This window comes from Chlamydotis macqueenii, chromosome 2 (genome assembly GCF_036417535.1).
Source record: "Chlamydotis macqueenii isolate bChlMac1 chromosome 2, bChlMac1.mat, whole genome shotgun sequence".
NCBI classification, from domain to species: Eukaryota; Metazoa; Chordata; class Aves; order Otidiformes; family Otididae; genus Chlamydotis; species Chlamydotis macqueenii.
The window spans coordinates 85,969,815-85,994,484 of NC_141557.1; the positions used below are offsets into that span (position 1 = coordinate 85,969,815).

Sequence of the window (24,670 nt, forward strand, 5' to 3'; positions counted from 1 at the left end):
GCAAAATCATGAGATGTTTCATGTTGCTTTTAGAACAATCAGCACAAAAAAGAAATAGAAAAGAACTCTTGATTATCACACACACAGGCTCCACAGTAGGAAAACAGCTGAAAGGAGAAAAGCTGCTATGTGGACAAATGAAGATTTTGACAAAAGGAAAAATAATTTTCCTTTTTTTCAGAATTCACCTGTATTTTTAATGTTTGACTTTCTATTACTGCCTCAGCAGATCACACTTACAGATTTGATCGACATGAAGGATAACCTTACTTTTAAAACTGAAAAGAAGATGTACAATTGGTTAAACTCTTTAGCTACTAGAAATCTGGTAAAAAACTTCCAATTAACTTTTAAAATTGTGAATCTTCATTTGCAAAAATTTTCTGAACATCGTATCCCGAAAACCTCCTTGTAACTCGTAGAAATTAGCACTAACCCAACTGGTTGAAGTGTAAGTACAGTACTTCCTTAAGTGTTACCTCTCCATGGTAGTTCTAGTTGACCTAAATCTGTTACTACTGGAATAAGAGTGACTTTTATTTCTGGTTTCCAGAAAGTCATGGAAGTGCCCAACCCTTCTCAAATTGTTTTGTTTTCTACTGTCTGACTTAAAAGTGGCTCATGGCTCATGTTCTGCAAAATTCTTGTTAAGTGTTGAAAAACTTTCAGGAATACTTACGAAGTTGATATAACATGGTACAAAATGTCTTGACAGCTCTTCTAACAAAGTTGTTTAGCAAATCTTCAAGTGCTTAGTCATTTTATCTTCTTTCTTAATGTTACTGAATTAGTTACTCTGCAGACAGTGAAACAGAGTAGGTCTTAAAGACTCTGTGGCCTGTAATATTTAAAATTCTTTTAAAAAAAATTCTGCTATTCATTAGTGTTGCAGAACAAAAAGAGCAAAAGTTGGTGGAAATAAATGCTATATACTACTATCTATTCAGACCCCAAGAAAGGCTTTCTTAATTTATTATGCAAGAACAAATTTCCCTGTTCACACTATTTGACTGAACTGAGTACGTTCTGGAAGATAAATTGTAGGCATCTGCAGAGGCACCATGCACAATATAACACAAAACTCTTACTTCTTCTTAGAGTGGTCTCCACCATGGGCGTACCAAATCAAGAGAGAAACATGAGTAATACAGAGTAAGAGAGACTGTGTCACAGGCCTGAGCCTCTGAAAGACATCCGAGGTTTGCAGTCCTTGCAGTGCTATTTCATGGTAACTTCAGTGTCACAAACCAGAAAATGTTAGTAGAGAAAAAGGAGTAGTTCTGGAGTAATCTCTGTCTGCATATGCGCAGATTGTCAAGCAGAGGAACAGCTAAATGTGCCTGAGAAAGGGTTTAGTAGGAAAAAAGGCCCCACAAAGCAGTGGAGACCACTGTCAAATTATTCCAGTAAATATTTGTTTGACTTTAAGTGAAATAATCTTATTTCTGCATTGTTCAGCAGTTTATCCTGTGCATGCATCCTGTTGGCTCATTAGAAACCTTTACAGAGAGCGCGAGCTGCCCCTTAACTCTGGCCTGAGTATGGCTCCCTTGCAATGTTTTCAGATTTCTCTCTTCTGAAAAACATAGATTTGAGTATTGATGGTTTTAATTCAGATTATAAAGAATCCACCCAGTTGCAACACTCTTGATCTTTGGAGATGTTTTAAATGATTCTTGAAGAACCGGTGTGAAAAGGATGGGAATGTGCATTTGTGTGTATTAAAGCGAGGTTTGTGGGTGTTAGCATAAAAACACTGAACAGTGGTTCAGAGAAAACCATGCATGTGCTGCATAAGCAACAAAAAAATCCTACACCTAACCTCCTTTCTCAGTGTACCAACTCAAAGGCAGTTTTCCTTGGATAAGTCTTTGTGGAAAGCCTAGAATACATTACAGGATTTGTTTCTACTTCTCCCTGTCCAAACTCTCAAATTTTGCACAGCTTCAGCATACGGTAAGTCAAACATCAACAGGGCGTTTAAGGATTTGATCAATTTTAAGTGTATAGGAATTTTTGTGATTCAGAAAAAGAACATATTCTAGCGACAGAAAGGGTATGTGGGTTTGGAATGAAAATAGTTTTCTTCCACTTTCATCAATCAGTTTTATGAGATGGGATCTGTTTATATAAAGATAGCAATGTGTATAGATGTCAAATAATTGAACAACTCTTTCATGAATATGTGGCAATCCATTTTAATACCAATCATTGATCTTGGCAATGAGAGTGAAATCCCTTTAGATTTTATTGTTAGGTTGAATTTCTGTATTAAATACACTGCAAAATTGTGTGTGTGTTGTGCACTTCTGCAGTAGATGCAAGGACTTTATAGTACTTGTTTTCTTAGTTTTTTGACAGAGCTTTCCTGAGACGGAGATGCGTATTAGCACATTGAAATGAAACAGGATAGCCGTTCACAGCATTTCAATGAAAGAGAACAAGCTCAGACTGCTGTATAATTAATTATCCCTTGGAGACATTATTTCATGTGGCGTATTTTTTTTTCCTATTAAATTGCCATTTATTTGTGACCTTTAGTTTATCATAAATAGTCGTCTTTCTACATCCTGGGCAGCAATGGAGAACAACGGTAAATTGTTGCATTGCTCTCCTTAAATGACACTTAGAGCTTGGCAGAATTACAAGGAAGCTAGTAGGTTTGTCATTAGGGAGCTAAAATAAAGGGCTTCACAACAAAATTTTCCATCCCTTGCCTCCAGCAACATTTTACCTCCTTGAAATTTTAGAAATACAATTAATTATTGGGTCTTCCGCTTCCAAAGGTTTCTGGGAGAAGTAGCCGATTGCATCCTTTTTTTTCGTTATTACTATTGCATTGGCCTCAGCAGATGTTTAAAAGAAGTTTCTAACACTAAACTGTGCAGTGGCTTAGCTACTTTCTGTTTCTTCCTTCTGTCCCCTTTTAGGGGGAAGCTGAGGGCAACCCCGGTATTTAAGTCTGTCCCAGGGAGTGTGGTTAAACGCAGGGAAGGTTGGTAGAAGGTGAATCAGCGTTTGTTTTTTTTCCCTTCAGACCCTGAAATGTGGCTTTTCTGTCCTCAGTGCACATAGTGTGTCCTGTAAAATCAAGCAACACTGACCTCAGCTTCACAGTGACGTTTCGCGAGAAGGCTACTGAAATGTGCCCTGAAATTTTACAACTGCCAGTCAGGTAATGGTAAATCATAGAATCATAGAATGGTTAGGGTTGGAAGGGACCTTCAAAGGTCATCTAGTCCAACCCCCCTGCAAGGAGTAGGGACAACCCTGACTAGATCAGGTTGCTCAGAGCCTCATCCAGCCTGGCCTTGAACGTTATTAATGGCAGTGGATGTTCGGTGTGTGGTCACTGTGGTTCGGGAAAGAGGGGTGGCTCTTTGTAAGTGGAAGGAAGTTGTTTGTTTCAGATCTGGGTTGAATATGGAATTTAAAGAGAAGGTTGAAACGCAAGCCTCTAGGCCAGTCCTTCAGTCGTTTACCTAAAGGTTGACAGCAAATAATGAAGGCTGTGTGCTATGACTTTTTTTTTTTTAATTAAGAGTTTAATAATTACATCTAGTTTCATTAAAAACATGGAGGGGTGGGCTCATTTTGGAGTCTCAACTGAGAGTTTATTCACATGAAGTATTTGAATATGAAGCTCATGTGTGTGTGAAAGGGAAGGCTATTTTTCCTGACGGGGTCTTTGTATACGAAATAATCAAACAGTTGTTTCCCTCCAGTGTTCAGATCGTGCAGGTGTTGACCAATTGAAATAGGCAGAATGAGTGAGGCACTTTACCCAGAAATCCTCAGAAGCAAGTTGAGACTTTTTGACTTCAGCAGAATAATTGAATGACTTAAAAATTTGCACCACGCCGAAGAAGGATAATAATCTTTTACCGGCGTAATTACATTTACAGGGGTCTTGCAGGGGGTTGTAGGAATTTGTCATGAGTATTGCTTGAGCCTGATTTCCACCTGTGGCACCTCGGTCCTTGACCCCAGACCTCTTAGACCTCAGGTTTTTGAGGAGTCTCGCTGCGTTCAGCGGGATCAATCCTGCGCGTGAAGTTGTTGCACCTGAGTTGCACTGGAGCCTCCGCGTCGCCCATGCTGAGGCCACACTGGGCATTTCACCTGCAGCTGTTAACCTTGCCATTTATTGCTTGTATGTGCTTCTGAAAATTTGAGTGGAAGCAAGTAAGTGGAACTAATGCCCCAAAATATATGGAATAACAGAATCATAGAGTGGTTTGGGTTGGAAGGGACCTTAAAGGTCATCCAGTTCGACTCCCTTGCAAGGAGCAGGGACATCTCCAACTTGATCAGGTCACTCAAAGCCCCAGGTACGATATTTTGTATTATGAGAGACTGAAAAGCTAAATAACATGGGTTTTAATTAGAATAATAGAGTCAGACAATTAATTAATTCGGTGTGAAGTTACGCCGGTGCTGAGATTCTGTAGTAGCGTATCGACTTCTACTCTCAATTAGAAACCCTAAATAAATACACATATGTGTGGAGATTGATCTGCGCTCGTAGGGGCGGAGAGGGAAGCTGAATTTTTGTGGCAGGGCCAGGGGCGGGGGCCGGCAGCATGTGCTGGGCTCCGCACCGTTGCCGATCCCGTGGGCCCAGCGGGTGGGCCCCCTGCCAGCCCGGTCGCCATCGCTGCCATCGGGGTTGGGTTGGGGGGGGGGGGGTGGGGGCGGTGAGGGGGCGGCGCCGGCGATGCCGAGGTGTTGGATGAATGAGGGCGATGGGGGGGAGTGGGGGGGCTTGGCCCTCCGTTGCCATGGAGACCTTTGTGCCCGGCGGAGCGCGCCTCCCCCCCGCCCCCCACCCCGCTGGGCCGGCGGCAGCTGCCCGCGGCCCGGCCTCGCCTCCCGCCCGCCCGCACGGGACAAGGGCGGAGGGGCCGCGGCCGGTGGCTGCCCTCGTCTTGCCGAGCGCTGGGAATGGCAGGCAGCGTTCGCCGGGTAATTTCTTTTTCAAGTTTCTTTTTCTAAGCGGTAAAGGAGGAAGGAGAAAAAAACAACAACAGCAACAAAAAAAAACCCAAACCAAACCAAACCAAACCAAAAAACCCTAGACCTGCCTGAGGTGCTGCACCGGAGAGGAGGGAAACTCAGCTCGGCCTTGAGGAGACTTCCCAGAGCGAATGCTGGCCTCGTTCAGGAGGTTAATTTTAGGAGTGAGCGACAAAGGTAAAAAGAGTTACAGATGGATCGCTTGTTTGGGGCTGCTTTGTCAGTTGTTTGTTCGAGGTTTCGTGGAAAAGGTATATAACTTGTTTTAAAGGTCCCTTCTGAACGGTTTAGGAATATTTTTGGACATCAGAATGCTTTCCGTCCGGTTACACAGGGACATAGAGGCAGCGTATTTGCTGGATTTTGAAGTCCACGTGAAATGCTGTCTAACTTGTGGTTGCTAGGTTTTGGACATTTTTTTTTCTTTTTTTTTAAAAAAAAAAAACATAGTTCTTGGCTCAAAAAAAAAAGGGGGGGGGGGGGGAGAAATGAGTGCTTTAAAGTCCATTAAAGCAATAAAGTGTATGTAACTCTTCAGTGAAAGTGCCTTTTTTCCACCAAAATGCTTCGTGTCCTTGTTCAGCAACGCTTTCTTTGACTCCAGTTATTTCTTGTTTCAACTTGTCTGAAGCAAAGATTTAAAAAAAAAAAAAAAAATCAGTAATTCCACCGAGATAAAGTAATTTAACAGGCTAATCTTTCTGGTGCAGAAATGTGTTTTTGTAGATGCATGCTTTGAGGTCACAGACCTGTTGCTTTGCACTTTTTACCCTAGAAAATGTTCTCAGTGATGACTGTGTACTCAACTGTAGGGATTCCTTTTTTTTTCGGTTTACAGTCTTAAATAGGTGAGAATGGGATTTGCATCTCTTATAATTACGTTTAACCTTTAAGTCTCTAGTAAGCTTTTCAGGTAGATTTTGTGTGTGTGTGTGTCTGGATGGGTCAGCTAATTTGAAATTCATTACAGAAGATGAGTGAAAATGATGCATGGCTAGCTTCATCTGGTGCTGCTCAGGTCTCAGGGAAATGTGACTGGCTGTTCAAGGGATTAAATAAAGGAATTTTATGTGGAAGTCAGTTACGTGAAAAAGTCCCAACAGCTTTTTCTAACACAGATCTGTATGCTTGTTAAGGTAACAGTTTATTTACTAGTTTGATCTTTTGGCTGTATTCAAGAGAAATATCTAAAATGTAAAAACAAACAACCCCCCACCTGGTGATTCCTACTAGAAAAAAAATGGGAGTTTTAGAGCAGATTGATTTTATGTATTATTCCTGACTCAAGACACTGCAGGAATATGTTCCTGTGAAGCAATACTGTTTACTAAGTGATTACGTTTGTCAGATCGAATGAATGTGTGTACGCTCCCAAAGTCCATCATGAATAAAATTGTATAAAATTGAGGGAATTTCCTTCTGATATAACCATAACCATTAGTTTTTATTAGTAAAAATTATAAACAAAATTTTTTTTTAGTTCAAACTAGTTCACCTGCTCAATCTTAAGCTAATGGCTGTTGAAATGTTTTAGTTTTCTTTTTTTCTTTTTTTAACCTGTATTCCAGAGTATTCATCATAAAAAAAAATGTTATTTTGGAAGTTCTGATCTTTAACTGACCAGTAAAACTACTTTAATCACTTCAAGATCAGGAACTAGTTTTGTTTCAAAAAAAAGTTTAGTAAAGCTAATTCAACGTTTGTCTGGCACTCAGGAGTTAAAATGCTTTGCACGATCGATCCAAGCTTCTTTCTAGTTGATCCAGCTAACCGTTTTAACTAGTTTGTACCACTAGACGGATTTTAATCGGGCTGCTTAACTTGATACATGGTACTTTTGAGTTGACTGTGGTGTCTTAAAGCACAGTCATTACTGTGGGTTCTTTCAGTAGCTTTCTAATTGCATAGAATTTAATTTTAGTGGCTTCTGAAGTCTGGTGTCCAGTTTGTGATGTCCAGAAGCTTGTTGCCTTCCTCTTCTCCTCTCTAAGATGCACTGTGTAAAGACCCCAGTTAGTCTTGGATGTGGGAGGAACGTTAAAGTGACTCAGAAGCAGTTATGAAGGGACTCTTGAAGGCCATGGTGACAACAGAGTAGTACCTGAAGTTGTTTTAGCAGTTAATTCCAATCTCCTTTTCTCAAGTCCTGTGAGTCAGGTGTAGAGATAAAAACTCAGCCAAGTCCCGAATAGAGTGTGCTCTTGGCAGAACCTCCTGCGGTTGATAAATATTTCAAGAAGCTGGAAGTTAGTGATACATTTTAAATGCACGGCTAAGCTGAGATACTTCATGGGGCTTTGCATATACATTTGCATTATTCATTTGTGCTGTACAGGTAGATAACAGGCTAAATCTATTTTTGGTATTACTCCACTGATTTCGGAGTAACGGAACTAATTCAACCATACGTGTACATCTTGATTTTTGGAAGTTCTGGGCAAAGTTGGAATTACTTCAGTGATTTTATTATACAGGTAATAGTTGTTTATGTACTAATTAATGATTTTCAGTAGCTTAGGCATTCTTTCATTAAAAAATAATTTAGGTTTTCTTCTCCTTTTTCTGAAAAAATGATCCAGCCCACCTTATTCAGTCTTCTAGTTGCTGAATCCTAAAGTGACTGACAGATATGATAAAATAGCTTTCTGTCATTGGTACAAATTCATCCTGATGATCTACTAAAGTATAAGGTCTTGACACACCTTTTTGTGCATGATACTTACTTAAAGTAGGAGCTCACTCTCCGTGTTTTAAGCAGCCTTCCATACAATGGGTCTGTGAAACTACCAGACGTACTACATCTGTGTGTGTGCACATATACAAATACGTATGCGTACAGACTGTACGTATATATGTACAGTCAAGGACTGTATCAAGGACTTGCTTTAAGCTATGAGGAGAGGCAGAAGTAAGAAGAAATGGTAAGGCCTGATCTAACAGCATGCACGAGATTTAAAATGCTGACGCTGGGCAGGCCATTCAGATGACAGAGTATGTAATACATTTGATGTAAGCTACTATCCCACGTTTAAATCTGCTATATGGAAGCAGTTATCGTTTTTAGGGGGGGGTTTCTTGATTTTATTTATTTATTTTAGTAGCGATTGATGTTGTAGGAAATAATTGGGATAATGTTAATGAGAAATTTAAAATATTTCTTTCTGAGATTATTTCAGAAAACTTTTAGCATGGGGTTCACACTGTTACAAATAGATTCTGCCAGAGGTCGAGAGTTTTGTATGACATTCTTGGAATGGTAGTTCCATTAATTGGCTTTTGAAAGAGCTAACCTGACAATTAAAGCAGGAATTTCGTTCTCCCAGCTGTGAATGCGCGCACTCTGTGGCTGCAGAGTAGTGATTCTCTGTGTCAATCTCGAGTGCTACAAAACTGTGCAGTTTTAGGGATCTGGAAGAAAAAGTACTTGGAAACACAACTACATGTCAATCAAGGTAAGGCTCTCCTTACACACTCTGTGTCTAATGCTTTCTAATTACAGCGCGTATGACCGAGTTATTCAGCAGAGGTCCTTGATTTTTTTGGCAGTGTGGTAGAGCACATCAGAACTTGGGAGTCAGTAAGAAAAACACCTATACGTTTAGTGTATTACCAGGGAGTTATCAGTTGTGTATGATTTGTGTTTAGACCAGTTCTAAAAGTTTTATTCTCAGTGGACTGAAACATGGGGAAACCAAATAATTTTCACCGCTTTACAAGTTTTCAGAGAAGCTAAGAGTTCAGACACCTCTCCCTTCTGTGCTAGAAAAGGCTACAAAATTCTATTGAGAAAGCATCCATTGACAGTTTCTACTAAAAGTATAGGCAGAGAAATAGTACCTATTTGAATTATTGAGTGAACGTTAAATCATTGGGTGATCAACAGGCACTCAGACAGATGTCATCATGTTCTTTTTCTGGTTGTGGCCTCAGTTTTCTTGGTAGTGATGAATACTGATAACTTTTGTTTAAAGGAAAACTTGCGTTCTTCTAAACAGTATTATCACCAAGCATGTGTGCGTGTGCACCATGTGTTAAGGTATTTTGACTGTGTAATAAAGAAATTAATACTGATGATTACTATTCTCTTACAGTTATACAAGTGTTGTGTAAGGATATTTACATCTGGAGTGGTAGCAAATAGCTCATTTGAAGACTGAGGGCAGATGCCTTTGCTTTCTAGTACATACAGGCTCTCATTTTGGTGTATGCACGGGGCTATTTCAGCTGAAATGTACCCATTCCTTGTTAGACTTTGCATGAACAGTGGTGAGAAGATTATGTTGGCTGCCATGGTGAGAAGAAGGTAGGCTGCGTGTCCAGCCTGTAGGATGGCCCAGCAGACTGGATAGGAAGTAACAGCACCTTCATTACAGCCTTGATTGTGCAGTTGCTGGCTTCCATTTTGTGAAATCACTACACAATTAGAATTGGTGGTAAATCTGAAGCCTTAGATGGTTGAGTTAGCCTTTGCCACTTGACTTTTCACTCTTTTTTTTTTTTTTTTTTTTTTTTTTTTTTTGTGAGTGAATGTTTTGGTAATCTTATTTCAGCAGTAACAGGCAGTTCTATTTTAATTTCTTACCTGAGCTGACTTGGTCCAGTATTGAGTTTGCTTTTCTGTGTTTCTGACTGTTGCAGCTTTTCTTAAGTGCCAGGGTTTATGAATGTGCGAAAGAGACATGCCAAAACCTGATACAAATTCTCTTGTATAAAGGATTAAGGATAATCCGTCATCGATAATATCAGAGGGGTGCTGTTGACTAAAATGTAGGTAGCAACATAAAAGTGAAGAGGGGATATTGCACACCTTTAGGGTTTTTTTTGCTGTTATTTTAACGGCTTATCTTCAGAAGGGTCAATATTTTGTCACTGGGCATAGTCTAGCGTGGACCTTCTACTGCTTTTGTCTTTTAGGCTGTCGAAGCTGTTAGTTCTCACAAGCTGGCCTATCTACTAGCAGAGATTTTAAACAAACAAAAAAACACTCCAACAAACACAGGCGATTTTTTTTCTTTTTTTTTTTTTTTTTTTCTTTTCTTGAAGGTTGCAGTGTTATGCATCTGCCCAGCCCTAACTTCACATTAGATTTCTTTTGACTCCACAGCTGACTTTGGATGTGCTAAAGATCTGATAGCCAAATTTCAGCTTGAGAGTGACGCATAGAAATGGCTCTGTGTCAGCTTTCTGTGAGCAGCGAGTTCTCATCGTTGTGCTTGGGCTGTGCTCCTTTTCCCCAGCTCCCTCTGCACAGGGGCTCGGTTATTTTTCAATGTCTGTCTTCCCCTGACATTCAAAGCCATTATCTGTGCACAGCCCTGTACTCCTAGGCTATGACTCTTTTTAAATAATTCCCCGCTTAACTGGTATTCAGTCACATGGATAAAGACTAATTCCTGAGTTCCTAAAAAATGCTGCTGTCAGCCCAGTCCCTGCCATTAGCTGGGGAGGGAACCAGCCCTCAGATCTCATGTGAAATTCAGTGCCATTAGGGAGGAAAATTTGTGGCTACTGAGTCAAAGTATTTTCTGTGATTTATCTCTAGTATTTTCTTTTTTTTTCTAATCAAATCAATGATAGGCAGTAAAAGCTGTAACAAGTTCTCGGATGGTTTAAAATGAGATATCAAGATCTACTGGAGTTAGTGGAACTCGGCTGACTTAGAGGAGGTAAGTTTGCATTGGGTTGCTTTATGGTACCCTTCCCTTCTAGTTGTGGAAGAGACTTACCTGAGCTTCCAGAATTCATAGGTTTTGTTGTGCTTTTTCTGAAACGAAGTTTCAGAAAGCTGCTTTAAGTAACTTCAGATGTAGTAAACTAAACTACATATTGGCATATCCTATGGAGGAGGTGAAAAGTTGCCAATTTTGTCTACATAAATTGTGTATGAAATTGTTTACTTAGAATGTTGCGATTAAAAGAGGAAAAAAAATCATATATAAACTGTGACAGCCCTTGGGCTTTCATAAATATTTTTACAGCATCTTGATCATATTTGTTCCCTTCTAAACAGTCATAAAGGTAGACATCGTGCTGGAGAGGCATGTGCTCGACGTTCATAAAGCTTCAAAGACTGAAATATTTTTAGTTTAATTTTCATAAGCACAGATGCCTAAAAACTCATTCCCAGTAAATGATATGGTGGTGCTAGTATTAGATGAATAGCTAGCTTTCCCCAAACTATTAATTGAACAAACTTATATAAAAGAATTTAGAGCAGTTTTATTTTAATATAAATGTTCACATACAAGATTAATACTATATATGAGTATTGAGTAACTCCTGCATTAATCATATTTCCTTCTTTATAATTTTTTTTCTGCCTCAGTTCACTTTAAGCCTATATGCTCTGGTGCAGCAGTGCAATGTAATTTTCCTCAGAAATAATAGAGCTTCTGTAGAGATTGTGTATTCGCTCCCAAAATACGGAATTTAGTGAAATTGTAGTTATAGAGGTGAGGAATTTTCTTCACCAATAACATAATGGAGTATATAGATTTCTCATTCATTTTTGTCCTAGGACTTGGGCTTTAGATATTTCTCACAGCCATTTTCAGAGGATATAAGGGTACGCCTTCAATCTCCCATTACTACAGATAGCCGTATTCCCTGATGTGCTGACAATCTATGTTTTTTGGGTTTTTTAAGACCATTGCCCTAATTTTATTTCATAGATGATATAACAACTAGTTTGCTAGTGTTTCAGCTATAATTTTGCTGTTGCTTTAGGTACCCTATGTACTTTATTTCTAATAAATATTTACTGCAAAAAAAGTTTACTTTTTTAAGTTGTACCTGTAAGCAAGTTTTCCAAGTGCCACTGTCCCTCTTAAATAAGCTTCTGCAGTTGTTTAAAAGCCCATGTATATATGTACAGTGCAGAATTACATAAACAATATCAAAGTTAACCACGTCAAAATTAGTTCTGTATTTAAATGTGAACTTTATCTAAAACATGCATCTAGATGCTCTCCCAGTGTTCATTGCAGAAGTTGCCTGTCCTTGAAGGACGATGTTTTACACAACAATATTCCTAACAACCTGTTATTTTCACAGTGCCTTTTACTTTAAATTAGTATTAAATTAGCATGTTGAACTTCTGTAGAACATCATAAATTGTTTCTAATATTGTAGGAGCTGACTGGCGTTTATTGTAAAAAGTTTTGATAAACTGAGGACTTGCTGTAAATCAGAAATGTGTTCATTTGTTGTGAGGAGCCAAACACTCCCTTTCCGTTGGCTCAGTAGGCTGGAACTTCATTTGTTCTGTAGCTGTAGCTCTGTATTGGAGACCTAAAGATAAGCCACAGCTTTGGGGGAGGGGAAACAACATACCAATTCTTAAAAGGTGCTGGGGGTACATTTTTCATTCGGACATCTAGCTCAGATATCAGCCCTTCCAACCAAAGGAAAAGGCTGTTCTTATTTTAACAGAGCAGTAAAAATATATAGACAGTCTCAAGCAAAGATTAAATCAGGAATGGTTACAGATCCGTCACACTGAATAAAACCCAGAGCACCTTTCCGGTGTCCTGGTATGCATCTCAATAGTAGGTTCCACTGAAATGGAATGGGTCAATGGACTGGGGAAAAGTTCTGCTCTTTCCTCTGAATTGTAGCAAATACACTGTGCAGAGGATCATTCCTTAAAAGTTACAGGTTTTCCTTTCATGGATAAGCTCTTGTGATAGCACCTTCCTGAAACTTGTGTCTTTAGACTGTCTTCTTTACCCTATCATGTCAAGATTTTTTAAAAAAATTGTCAGTTTATTCATGTGTCAGTCATGACTGGGATGCGAGCACAATAGTGCTGCTTCAGAGCATGTGCGTTACACGTGTGAATTCCTCTCTTCACAGAAAATGACACCTGTACTAATATTCTGGAAACACCAGTAGTCTACTAAGTATATGGATTTATATTTACACCCTTTCCATGTGGAAAGACACAAGGTGTCTCAGCCTTGTGAATGTGCTTGGTGATATTCTTGGTGATGTTTGAGAAAAAGAGGAGGCATAACTTTGGCTATGGCTCCGTTGCCATCCGTTTTCCTGCAGGTGCATGCGATAAGTCACAAGCAGTAGTCTTTCATGGAGTAAGATGCTTACTGTTTTAATTAGTAGCAAAATTCTTCATACTTTGGAATGTGAGCCATTGTTACCATACATCTTGACATCCCTGACTTGAGTTTGCACTTCTGCACTTTTCTAGGAAGTACAAATCCAGAAGCAACTTGACAAGTTTGGTTAGATTGCTAAGCAGCCAACGTTTCTGGGAGCCAGGTGAGATTACCTCGCAGACTAGATCTGCATTCCCTGTAGTCCTGACTGGCTACATCCAGCAGAGCAAATATAAGTTGTGGGTCAGTAAAAGTGTATTAAGGATACCAGGAAGGCATGCTGAAGAGATGCTGTGTGAATTTTTGCATTTGTTCTCAAGCAGTTTGAGTATACGCAGCCATATTTTTGTTCAGAAGTACAGGACTGACAAAGAAGCAGTCTGTCATTATCATAATCCATAGCAAATGACAGCAAGTCAGGTGAAGGATATGTGTCTAATATACTGTGAAAGCACAAGCCTACCTCAGGGCAGCTGTCAACCATACTGAGGTTCTGTAAGGGTTCTCGTGCTTACAGTGTTTCCATGGTTCATCAGACCACAGAGGAAGTCCCAAGCGTTGGGAGGGTGTCTGTTCTGTCAGGCTGCATGACGGCCTTGCCTCCACTGGGTTTTCTGACTCTCAGAGTGGCTTCTGTGGCTTATGTAACTTTCAGAAGCATAACATTTTCTTTGATGTTACTATCAGTTTGTTTTTTTGACTAGGAATAAAGCTTGTTGTATCAGGAGTAATGAGGTGTGGCAATGATGCAGGCAGTGCAGCACCACTTTCTTTCCTCTTTTGCTCTATGTTCACTCCTGCCATCCTGTCCTACTGTGGATGAAGCTTGCAAGTTCCCAAAGGCTGCTCTGACTGAGGAGTGTCATTCTCTTACCTGATATTATGTGTTGAACTGTATGGTATGTTTTTCATTAGGAATTGCATGAGCTCATCTAAAAGCAGAAGTTGTTTTCTAACTAAATTCCACGTTCTTTTTTGGTTGTTTAAATGCTTAGGAATTGCACATATGGGTGTAGTAAATACACTCCTAGAGATAAGTGAAGACTCATGTGCTGCTAAACAGAAATACGCACACAAATAGTACCTGCATTCACCTAAGTGAATGAGGCTTTATTTTGTCTGTAAATGCATGCAGATTAAAGTGGGGTTTGTATGTTTCTGATTTGCGAACTTTTTTCAAACAGATTGTGATGTATTTTTTTTTTTAATGTGGAGTTTTTTATTGTTGTTTCAGATATTATTGAATACCACTATTAATTACTGAGCTGCTGTCAATCAGTGTTTTGAATGCTTAACATCTCGTATGATGTTATTTAACTGGCAGTATGCCCTACCCTATTTCTTCCTGTAGTGTGTCCTGAAATCATGGGGCTGAGGCATCTCTTCAGCTCGGGAAGTCTGGCAGCAATAATCTTAACTGTTTCCTGTTCTTACTTTTAGATCTTTGGCATTGGTGTTGTACTGCATCAAAATGGAAGTGAGCTTAGATAAATGTAGAGCAAGGTGTCCAGACACTGGTTTCTAGAAATATCTTCCTTATGTTAGTAAGCCACACAAATAGGAATGGCCGCAGGACAGAGCGGACAAAGAAGCTGCCTGGTTGGCTGTGAGACTCTGGATATCTGTTTGGACAAACTCTAAAAGAGTTTGTGGTTAAACCTTTTGTCCTGCCAGGGCCTCCTGGCCCTATCTTAAATTTCTATGACAGGAAACAGACTGAATTTAAGTTTTAATTAATACTGGCTCTTGAAAAACAGAAATGCTGTCCATACATTCAGTGGAATTTCTGTTTGGACATAGATATATTCTCCAAGCTCTCACACAGCCTACTTGGTCAAGTTTTTCTCTTTCCTCCCTTTAAACTTTTCTTTTTAATATTCCTGGAATACTTTAAAAGAACGATTAGCCATTTGATTTTCTGAGGGGAGAAATTGGTGGCAGATTTTAGACAGTCAGCATAGGGACTTTGCATTTTCTGAATGATTTTTCTGAATGACAGAGTAGGTTTAGTTTAAAAAAAAAAAACAAACAAAAAACCAAACAACCCAACGTGCTATTCCATCTAAAAATGAATACTTCCCAATACTTCTTGGAAGGGAATTTTAAAAAAATGAAATTGGTAAATTGTGAAGGAATTGAAAGTGTTTCTGAGGATGGAAGCCCAGTCATTATTGTTTACTAGCACTGTCCTTGTTGCTTCAGGACACCTTTCTGTTGTAACATAGTGTTTTTTAATATATTATGGGATTAATGTTCATTACAGTTTTTGTCATTCACCTCATACTGATCTCGGTCAACGTTTTGAAACACACGTTACTAAGGCTCAGTATAACTGTGAAAACCAGTTTGGTTTTTTTTTTTTTTTGGTTGGTGGTGGTGGTTTTTTTTTTTTTTTTTTTTTTTTGTTTGTTTTTTTTTTTTTTTGTTTTTTTTTTCCAAATCAGGTTGAAAACTGATTTAAAAAATCAGTTTGGCCCAGTTTACCAAAACATCTGCAGAATTCACGAACAGCTTGTTGGCTGAGCTCAACAGCGGGAGAAGCTGTAGTCAATCAGTTCTGCCCTCTTCAGCAGGTGTAATACCAGTTGATGGAAATTACAGTACATGGTTTCAGGGGACATGTGGATAATGCGTCCAGACGATAGCAACATCAACAAAGTATAGAAAAAAACATGGGCAGATGTTTGAGTTATTCTGTCTACATGGATACGTGTGCTTAAATTCACTCTAATGGAGTTTATCTGCTGTCACATTGTGGTTTGCTCTGTTACAGAGAAGGATTTTACGGTAGGCTGCTAATCTTACAGAACAGTCCACCTGTTGCAGCAGTCATATTTTGCAGTGTCTTAGCTGCGGATTTTTTGAACGCTTTTTAAAATCTTTCATGCCAAACACTTGAATGTTAGGTTTGTCTACAGTGGAATGAATTGCTTTGGGCTTTTGGCATATAACAGCTTATTCTTGCAGTGAGACTGGATACTTCAGACATTCATGGATGGAAAGAAGATAAATTACACACTTTTCAAACTTCACCCTTAAAAACAAAAAAAGAAAAAAAAAAAGCCTCTAGGTTTTTCTAGCTGAATGACTTTTACTTTTGGTTTTGATTTTCTACTGTGTGTGTCAGGAGTATCATCAGTTCTGAAATTACCCAAATCCAATAAACCTGATCAATAGGATATTAAAATCCATCAATAATTATTACAAATATTTAGTCAGATTGTTAAATTATTAGTTACAGTTCTTCAGGTCCGCTTACGTAAAAATGAAAGTGGTGGTGAATCCAGCTATCCTGTCAGTGTGCAGATAAGGATACAGCATCCTGTGTCTGTTATCTGCTCCAGTACGTTCCCTCTTCATTCCTGCTACTAGAACTCTTTAAAATTCTAAATACCAAGGCTTGCAGATTTAGATTCAGTGCTTTGTAAGATTAAGTAAAAAAAAATTGTCAAACTGTAATTTTGAAGCCGATGTGAGCATTTGAAGAAAAGAATTTTATCTGTTTTTCGCTTAATTCAGTATGAAATTAACATCTCAATCAAATAGCAGAATTGTAGTAAATAAGATCCAGTATCAGTTGTGAGACCTTATTATTCCATATATGTAATATTTTAAAAGTGTATTTTTTTTTCTTCTTCCTAAGCTACTTGAAATGCTTCCTCCTGTTTTTCAACAGGACATTGTATCTTGATGTTTGTAATTAGATTATCTGCATACAGCGGTTGTCATTAAAAAGTTAGCATTTCCAGTAGTTACAGTGACATGGTATCAGAGTTATCCAAAGCTTTCCCATTTCTAAATATTTAAAATTATAATCTAGGTCACATAGTTCTTGCTGTTATTTTCAGTGTTATTTCTCACATGACTGCTTCTCAAACTCAAGTTTGTTTCACTGTGAATAATTTTGTAGTCTCCATTTTAGTGAGATTCTAACTGTAGAGTATTTTTTTAGGTAAAACATAGTTGCAAGTTATTTGCCTGAAGTCCTGCATCCTGAGCCATGTGTATTCCGTTGCTATGGAGATACCTGTCATCCTCTCTTCCCCAGAAGGCAGCCAGATGAGCGTGGTACCAAACATGCCCAAAGTAGTGGTGTGCATAAAACTGCCTGTGAATTCATTAACAGGTACAAAGCCTGGTCTAGTGGATTGAGAGATGTGCTCTGTAAATGCAGGAAAGGAAATGAAAATCCTAAAAAATATTGATATCCACTTCAGCACACCTCCAGGCGATTATGCTCCCCTCTGTCCAGTCCTGACAATAATCAAGCTGCCAAATTTTGTGATAGTATTAGGGTTGGTTTTCCAGGTTGCTTCTTGGCTGTGGAGACTGTACCTTATGCATATGGTAGTATTGGCCCTGAAAGGGCTCCCTGCTCCTCCCCTGTGTTGAACATGAATTGGAAGAACAAAAGATAGAAACTGTTTGCAGTGTGGAGATACAAAGCTACTTAAAAGGAAGTGAGCTGATTTATAAGAGTTAATTTTTCAAATTTATTCTATTTAAGTGGTATTACACTGTTTTGAAGGGTTTTGCTCTTCCAAGAAAGATGTGGAAAGTGGTTAGAGACACTTTATATTCCGATGATGCTGTCAAAAACATCCCAAACATTGTTGCAAGGTCTCTGCCTGCTTTTCATGAATGTATTCAAGGGAGGCAATGCTTATTTCTTTCTCTCTTTCTGACTTTGCTCTGCAATGGACATGGGCCAGAGAAATGTCTTTCTCAGTCAATGCAGTCTCTTGTTTGAGGAAATGAAGTAGAGTGGAGTGACTACAGTCAGTGCATCCCATTAAATTATTTCTTTCATTCTAATTCCAGTGACTTTGCTTTTTGAAATGGTATACACTTTGCCAGCCATATAATGTGAAAAATTGATCTTTACCAAATAGTAATCAAGCTTTAGGGACGGGAAAATAACACAGTAATATGAAAGCTTCAGTAGAGGTGAAATTTGGCTTAAGATCCTCAATGTGGTACACTAAATATGTACTCAGCTTTTGTAAGCCAAAGAGGAAATTACTTTATAAATTTCTAGCACTTGCTAAGTGATCAGTTTGTTGTCACATTTTTCTTGTTAGATAGTTGCATCATCTAAAATACGCAAGGAATAGAAAACAGACCAGGCCTAAAAAATTAAGTAGTCTTTCTTCTGTTCTTACAATTTAGCATTGCAAATGTTGCTGGTACTTGTGTATTCCAGACTGCTGAAGCTCCCCTCGAAAGGCACTGAATCAAAGGAGCCAGGCTTCTTCAGCAAAGAGGCGTCTCAGGACTATATCCAGTGTAGCTTCTCAAGCAGAGTAGGGAAAGTTAGTGTTTTGCGTGGGACAGGCTTTTATTGAATTGGAGAGTGTCCGTGGACAGAGAGAAATGAACCTTGCAGGATAAGACAAGATGGAGCATCCATGATCGATTCAGAAAATTGTATTGTATTGTACAATAATATACAATAAAATAAAATAATATTCTTCCGTATAACTTGGACATCCTATCCATTCCTAGCCCTCAGGCACACAAGGAAAAAGTTATACCTCTCGTACTGGTCAGAATGGGAAAACTTGTAGAAACTCTCGCTTTTTCTGCAGAGGTGTTCTGGGAGGGAGAGTAATTTTAGTGGTACTGTGTGCATGGCAACCATCTAGTCAAATTTTTCTGCTTCTGGGGTGACGTGTTTTTGCCTTGGTAACCTTGGTAATGCTAGTTGCAGACAGGGGTATGCTCCTTAATCCCATGCACCAGAACATGCTGGGGGCCACCCAACTGGCAAACAGCTTTGCAGAAAGGGACCTGGGGATCCTGCTGGACATGAAGTTGAACACGAGCCAGAAATGTGTCCTTGTCACAAAAAAAGGCCACCAGTATCCTGGGTTGCCTTAGGAGGAGTGTTACCAGCAGGTCAAGGGAGATGACCCTTCCCCTCTGCTCAGGTGTGCTGAGGCCACACCTGGAGAACTGGGTTTAGATCTGGGCTTCTCCATTCAAGAGAGATCGGACATATTGGGGAGTGTCCAGAGGAGGACCACTAAGATGATGAATGAACTGGAGCATCTCTCCCGTGAGAAAAGACTGAGAGAGCTGGGACCGTTCAGCCTGGAGAAGAGAAGGCCGAGGGGGGGATCTCATCAATGTATATAAATACTTGAAGGGAGGGTGCAAAGAAGAGGGAGTTAGATTGAGTGGTGCCTAGAGACAGGACCAGAGGCAGTGGGCACAGACTGAAACACAGGAGGCTCCATCTGGACATCAGGAAATACTTTTTTTTTACTGTGAAGGTGACCAAGCACTGGCACAGGTTGCCCAGAGAGACTGTGGAGTCTCCATCCCTGGAGATACTCAAAAGCTGCCTGGACGTGGTCCTTGGCAGCCTGCTGTAGGTGACCCTGCTTGAGCAGGGGCTTTGGACCAGATGGTCCCTGCCAACCTTAACTGTTCTGTGATCCTGTAAAGATGCCCGCTGTGCACAGTTAGGGCCTACGTGCGGTGCTGATACTTTGCATTGTGGTTTGTGAGTAGATTGCGGTTTGGAAGTGGCCAGAGTAATCTTGTGTCTTTCATACATTGTGCAAGCATAGACCATAATTCCAGGTTCTCAGTATTTCAAGCTAGCCAACATGACACTTCTGAATGAAGTATCACATTTCATCTCATTTCTGTCTCTGAGACATTCAGCTGTGCAATTCATACTACTTCGGCAAAATAATCCCAACATGTACATGGTCCTGAGATGCTGAAAACTCCATTTAAGACTTTGGTACCACGAGTTTGGTGTTGGTGATTTGTGAAGCAAAAATGAGATCCCCTTGCACTGTTTCAGTTCACGGCAAGTGCACATCTCTGCTTCCCCTTAACCAATGAGGGGACAGAAATACATCTGCTACAGGATTGTAGGCAATGTACTCTCGGAGGACCGGGGAGAGGAGGAGAGGCGAGTGCTTCCCGGCCATCGCGGATCTCAAACTGCTGGATGAGATGTGTTTGAATCAAAGCAGCTCTCATCAAGACACGAAGGGAGGTTTCCATGCTGCACAGTGCTGCCTGTGCCTTCCATCCCTCCCAGGCCTCGCAGGCTGCGTGATCAACTGTGTTCCCAGCCACCCCTGATTTCTCAGAGTTCCTTGTCCTAGGAGGTGAGAGGGAGCTTTACTGGGGCCAGCGATTCTCCTTGCCTCCCTCTGTGACCAGTCTGGAGTGGTTTTCCTGGCGCTGCCATGGAAACGGTGCCTGCAGTCCCAGAAGAGGGAATGTGTGTGGCATTCAGCTGCTGCCAGGTGTGGGGAGGAGAGAGCCTGCATTTTACCCAGTCCAAGTTCCCACTGTGAGGAGAGACGTCTGGGGGGGTCAGAGGGGAGAACAGAAATGGCTCTAAACCATAACTCAGAAACCATGGCTGGAAATCAGTTCAAACACCCTTTCTGCCATTAAATTTGCTTAAAGCACTAAGTTTAAAATTCAGTATACGCTGGCTTGTTTTTATTTACTTTGCCTTTCCTTTTCAGTACTGCGATACCGTGAACTGATCTGAAAAGGGAGTTGCAACTCCTACCCGCTCATCCTGTGCTTGGGATCAGGGACTTTTGTGATGTGAGTTGTATGTACCAGCTCTTGGACAAAATTGTTGGGATTATCAACTCTACTAGAAGGTTCCTGCATTCATAACACGGGGATAGATACAATTTTGATTATGTGTTTTGCTGTAATAAAGGCTTGAATTTCAAATTACTTCTAGAGTAATGTCAATTAAATATCATGGTTGCAGTTACGGAACAAGTTGATTAATTTTTTATTTTTACTCTCTCTATTTTCTTTCTCCCGATTCAATGAAAGTAACAACAATTCCTGTGGCTCTCTTATTTTGTAACTGTATCCCAGCAGTAACTGTGATATCCCTCTTGTAAGGAACATCCCTGTAGAGATCCTTCTGTCCATTTTGATTTGCTGACAGTTTCATGAACACCATTTTGGTGGCAACTGACTAGTCAGTGAACTGAAATCTGACCTGTAATTGTGGAAGCAGCACCAGTATTTTAGTGAGACTTGGTAATTCTGGAGTGCAGCAAGTGTTGATTGTGTGATAGATCTCCAACAGCCGTAACCACAAATCCAGTCCTGTATATTTAATTATTTTGTTCTATTCACTGCTTTACTTAGAATGAGTAGTGTGAATCTTGGAGTCTTTTTGTTTCTTTATTTGAGGACTCAATAGCAAAACTATTTTGTGTTTTATTGGAAGAATGGCCTAGATTCCCAATCTGCATGTTTTATATAAAAACCCCGATTCATTGTGTTTTCTGATTTCTGTTCTGTGGCAATAAGTGCATGTTTCACTAATGAGAATGTCCATTGTATCCACCAATGACCGTAAGTATATGTTGAAGGAAAAGTAAGAACAGGGCAAGAATTTATGATACTGTTCCCTAATACTCAAAAGTCACCTTTTTCAGATTTCCACAACCCAGTGAAGTTATGATGTGCTTAGTAACCATCAAAAGCACACCTGTTACATGAAGAACCATCTTTTTTCATCTGTTTTCAAGTCTGGCTCTTACTTGCTTCATTTGAGATGTCCTACCTCTTGTTCACACAGTTTTCAAGATGCTAGTGCACCATAAATTCAATCAATGGCATAAGGCTTTTGGTGCTTGTGTCTTGTTACTAAAGCTGGTGATCCAGTGGTAGTGACATGACGCTCCTGTAACAGCCCGTGGGGCCGTTCCTGGGATGACAGAGGCATTAACCACCCAGAGCTCCTGTGGAGTGGGGTGGTCACTGGGGTGAGGGACAGTGGGGATGGCCTGGTACTCCTGACTGGGCTGAGAGGGATGGGAACCTCACATGTAGGACTTGTTGCCCGTTGGACCACAAAGCTGGCAGGCATAGGAGGTACAGGCAGAGCTCACCAGACTGTGTGAGCAGGAATCTAGTAGGACATCAAGCAGTGATGCTGCAGGGGCAAGGGCTGAGGCATCTGTGTGCAGACAAAAGACCAGAAGAAAGCTTAAACAGGGAAGGAATAGCAGTGTGCAGAATGAGGCGCCCTGAAAGCTTGCGACCTGTGGCAGCAGGGCAGCAGCTCTCCCATCATCTGGAAAAATTCAGCTGAAGAATGGATACAGCATCTTATAGAATCATAGAATGGTTAGGGTTGGAAGGGACCTTCAAAGGTCATCTAGTCCAACCCCCCTGCAAGGAGCAGGGACATCCCTGACTAGGTCAGGTTGCTCAGAGCCTCATCCAGCCTGGCCTTGAACGCTTCCAGAGATGGGGCCTCCACCACCTTTCTGGGCAACCTGTTCCACTGTTCTATAACCCGCATCGTAAAAAATTTTTTCCTAATTTCTAATCTAAATCTACCTCCCTCTATTTTAAAACCATTACCTCTCGTCCTATCGCAACAGGCCCTACTAAACAGCCTCTCCCCATCTTTCTTGTAGGCCCCCTTGAGGTACTGGAAGACCACTATCAGGTCTCCCCGGAGCCTCCTCTTCTTCAGGCTGAACAGCCCCAACTCTCTCAGCCTGTCCTCATAAGAGAGGTGCTCCAGCCCTCTTATCATCTTTGTGGCCCTCCTCTGGACCTTCTCCAACTGGTCCATGTCCTTCTTGTGCTGGGGGCTCCAGAACTGGACACAGTACTCCAGGTGGGGTCTCACCAGGGCAGAGTAGAGGGGGAGAATCACCTCCCTCGACCTGCTGGCCACGCTCCTCTTGATGCAGCCCAGGATGTGGATGGCCTTCTGGGCAGCAAGGGCGCATTGCCTGCTCATGTTAAGCTTCTCATCCACCAGCACTCCCAAGTCCTTCTCCTCAGGGCTGCTCTCAATCCATTCCCCGCCCAGCCTGTATTTGTGCCTGGGATTGCCATGACCCAGGTGCAGGACCTTGCACTTGGCCTGGTTGAACTTCATGAGGTTGGCACAGGCCCACCTCTCCAAATGGCACATCATCTCAAGTGCCTGTGCACCAACCTTCACACTCTGGGAAAAAAAAAACAGAAGAAATGGAGTTCACCGTACAGTCACAGAGTTCTGATGTCATTGGGATTACAGTAACTCAGTGGGAGAACTCTTATGTCTGAGGTCCTGCAACCGACAGTTAAGACCATAAGGAAAGATGGAAAGTGTAGAAGAGAACAAAAGACTGTACTCTTTGTAAAAGAGCAGTTTTAACAAACAGAGGTCAGCTGTGGTCTGTGGAGTTCTTTTGAGTCAAAATCAGAGCCACTGAGACAGACCTCCTGGTGTCTGCTACAGACCTGAATTGGGAAGAAGAAAAGGATGAAGTCTTCTTCATTTGCCTTCAAGAGGCCTCAGACCTGTAGACCCTGGTTCTCAAAAGGGAATCCCACCTTGATATTTACTGAGAAAGCAACACAGTAGTGCATAAGAAATCTGGGAGATGTCCAGGGTGCATTCAGGACAGCTTCCTAGTGCAGTCTGTGGATGGGCCAGCTAGGAACAGTGCTCTTCTGGACTGAATGCTTACTAATCAAGACATGTTTGAAGATATGAATGTCAACAGCAGCGCTGGGTGCAGTGACTGTAGGAGTGTAGAGGCCAAGGGGCTTGAGGAAGACCTGGACTTCAGAAGAGCTGATTTCAACTCGCTGAGGGAACTATTAGGAAGGATCCAATGGAAGTCTGTCTTGGAGGGCAAAGATCATCAGGGATTTTGGGAGATATCCCCAAAGCAGAAGAGCAGTCTTCCCCCATAAGCAGAAAAAGGAGCAGGTATGGAAAGAAATCAGGTAGAAAAACACCAGTCTACTAAGAGAGCTCAAATGAAAAAAGGAGCGCTAGAGCAGTGCAAAAGAGAGAGATTCCCAAAGAGTAATATAGAAATACTGATTCAGAGATGCAATTAGGAAGGCAAAAGCTCTGCTGGAGCTCAAACTAGCAAGAGATAACAAGAAGAACATAAAAGTTTCAGCAGGTATGTTAGTAGGAAGCAGAAGTACAAGAAAGATGTAGCCCTGCTGCTGAACAGGGCCAGCGAGTTCATCAGAAATGGCATGGGAAATGCTGAGGCACTTAGCCTTGTCTTCACAGATACTGTCAGCCCCCAGAACTCTGTATAAGAAACAGCGACGAAGCAAGTAGCAAACCACTGATAGAGAGGAGAATCGAGTGGGGGACTGTCTGTACAAGCTGGACAGGTACAACTCCTGTGTGACCTGATAGGATGCAGCTGAGGGTGCTGAGAGAGTTGACTGATACCATCACAAAACTACTCCTTAACATCTTTGAAGGGTCATGGAAGCAAGGGGAAAACCCATATATCTGGAAAAGACAAAATATTACAACAGTCTACAAAAAGGACAGAAAGATAGATACAGGAAACTACAGACCAGTCAGCCTTGTGTTTCTCAGAGAAAGTATGCAACTCATGGAAGCATTTCCAGGCAGTTAGGGCATGTGAAGTTAGGATCAGTTTTGCTCCACAAAGATCACCTTCTGCCTATCTACAGGGAACATCTCCTACTTCCTGTCTTGCTTTTTCAGGCTTGAGAAAACATCCTTCTCAAATTCTCTGTCGTTGCCT

At 40.9% G+C, this 24,670-nt stretch overlaps 1 protein-coding gene across 9 annotated transcripts in view; it reads left to right on the forward strand.

Annotated features, from left to right (window-relative positions):
- CTNND2 (catenin delta 2) overlaps nt 1-24,670 on the forward strand; it is a 676,745-nt gene that overhangs the window by 221,607 nt on the left and 430,468 nt on the right. Inside the window, exon 1 of one of the 9 annotated variants that reach the window (XM_086740373.1) lies at nt 4,910-5,193. The exons of 7 other annotated variants lie outside the window; for them this stretch is intronic. Coding sequence is in view for 1 of the 2 variants with exons in the window: in XM_086740371.1 (XP_086596497.1) it covers nt 4,945-4,965 (21 nt within the window). In the remaining variant the exon portion in view is untranslated. Of the gene's footprint in view, nt 1-4,909; nt 5,194-24,670 lie in introns of those variants that run through there. One more of the 9 variants, XM_086740371.1, reaches the window with a different exon arrangement.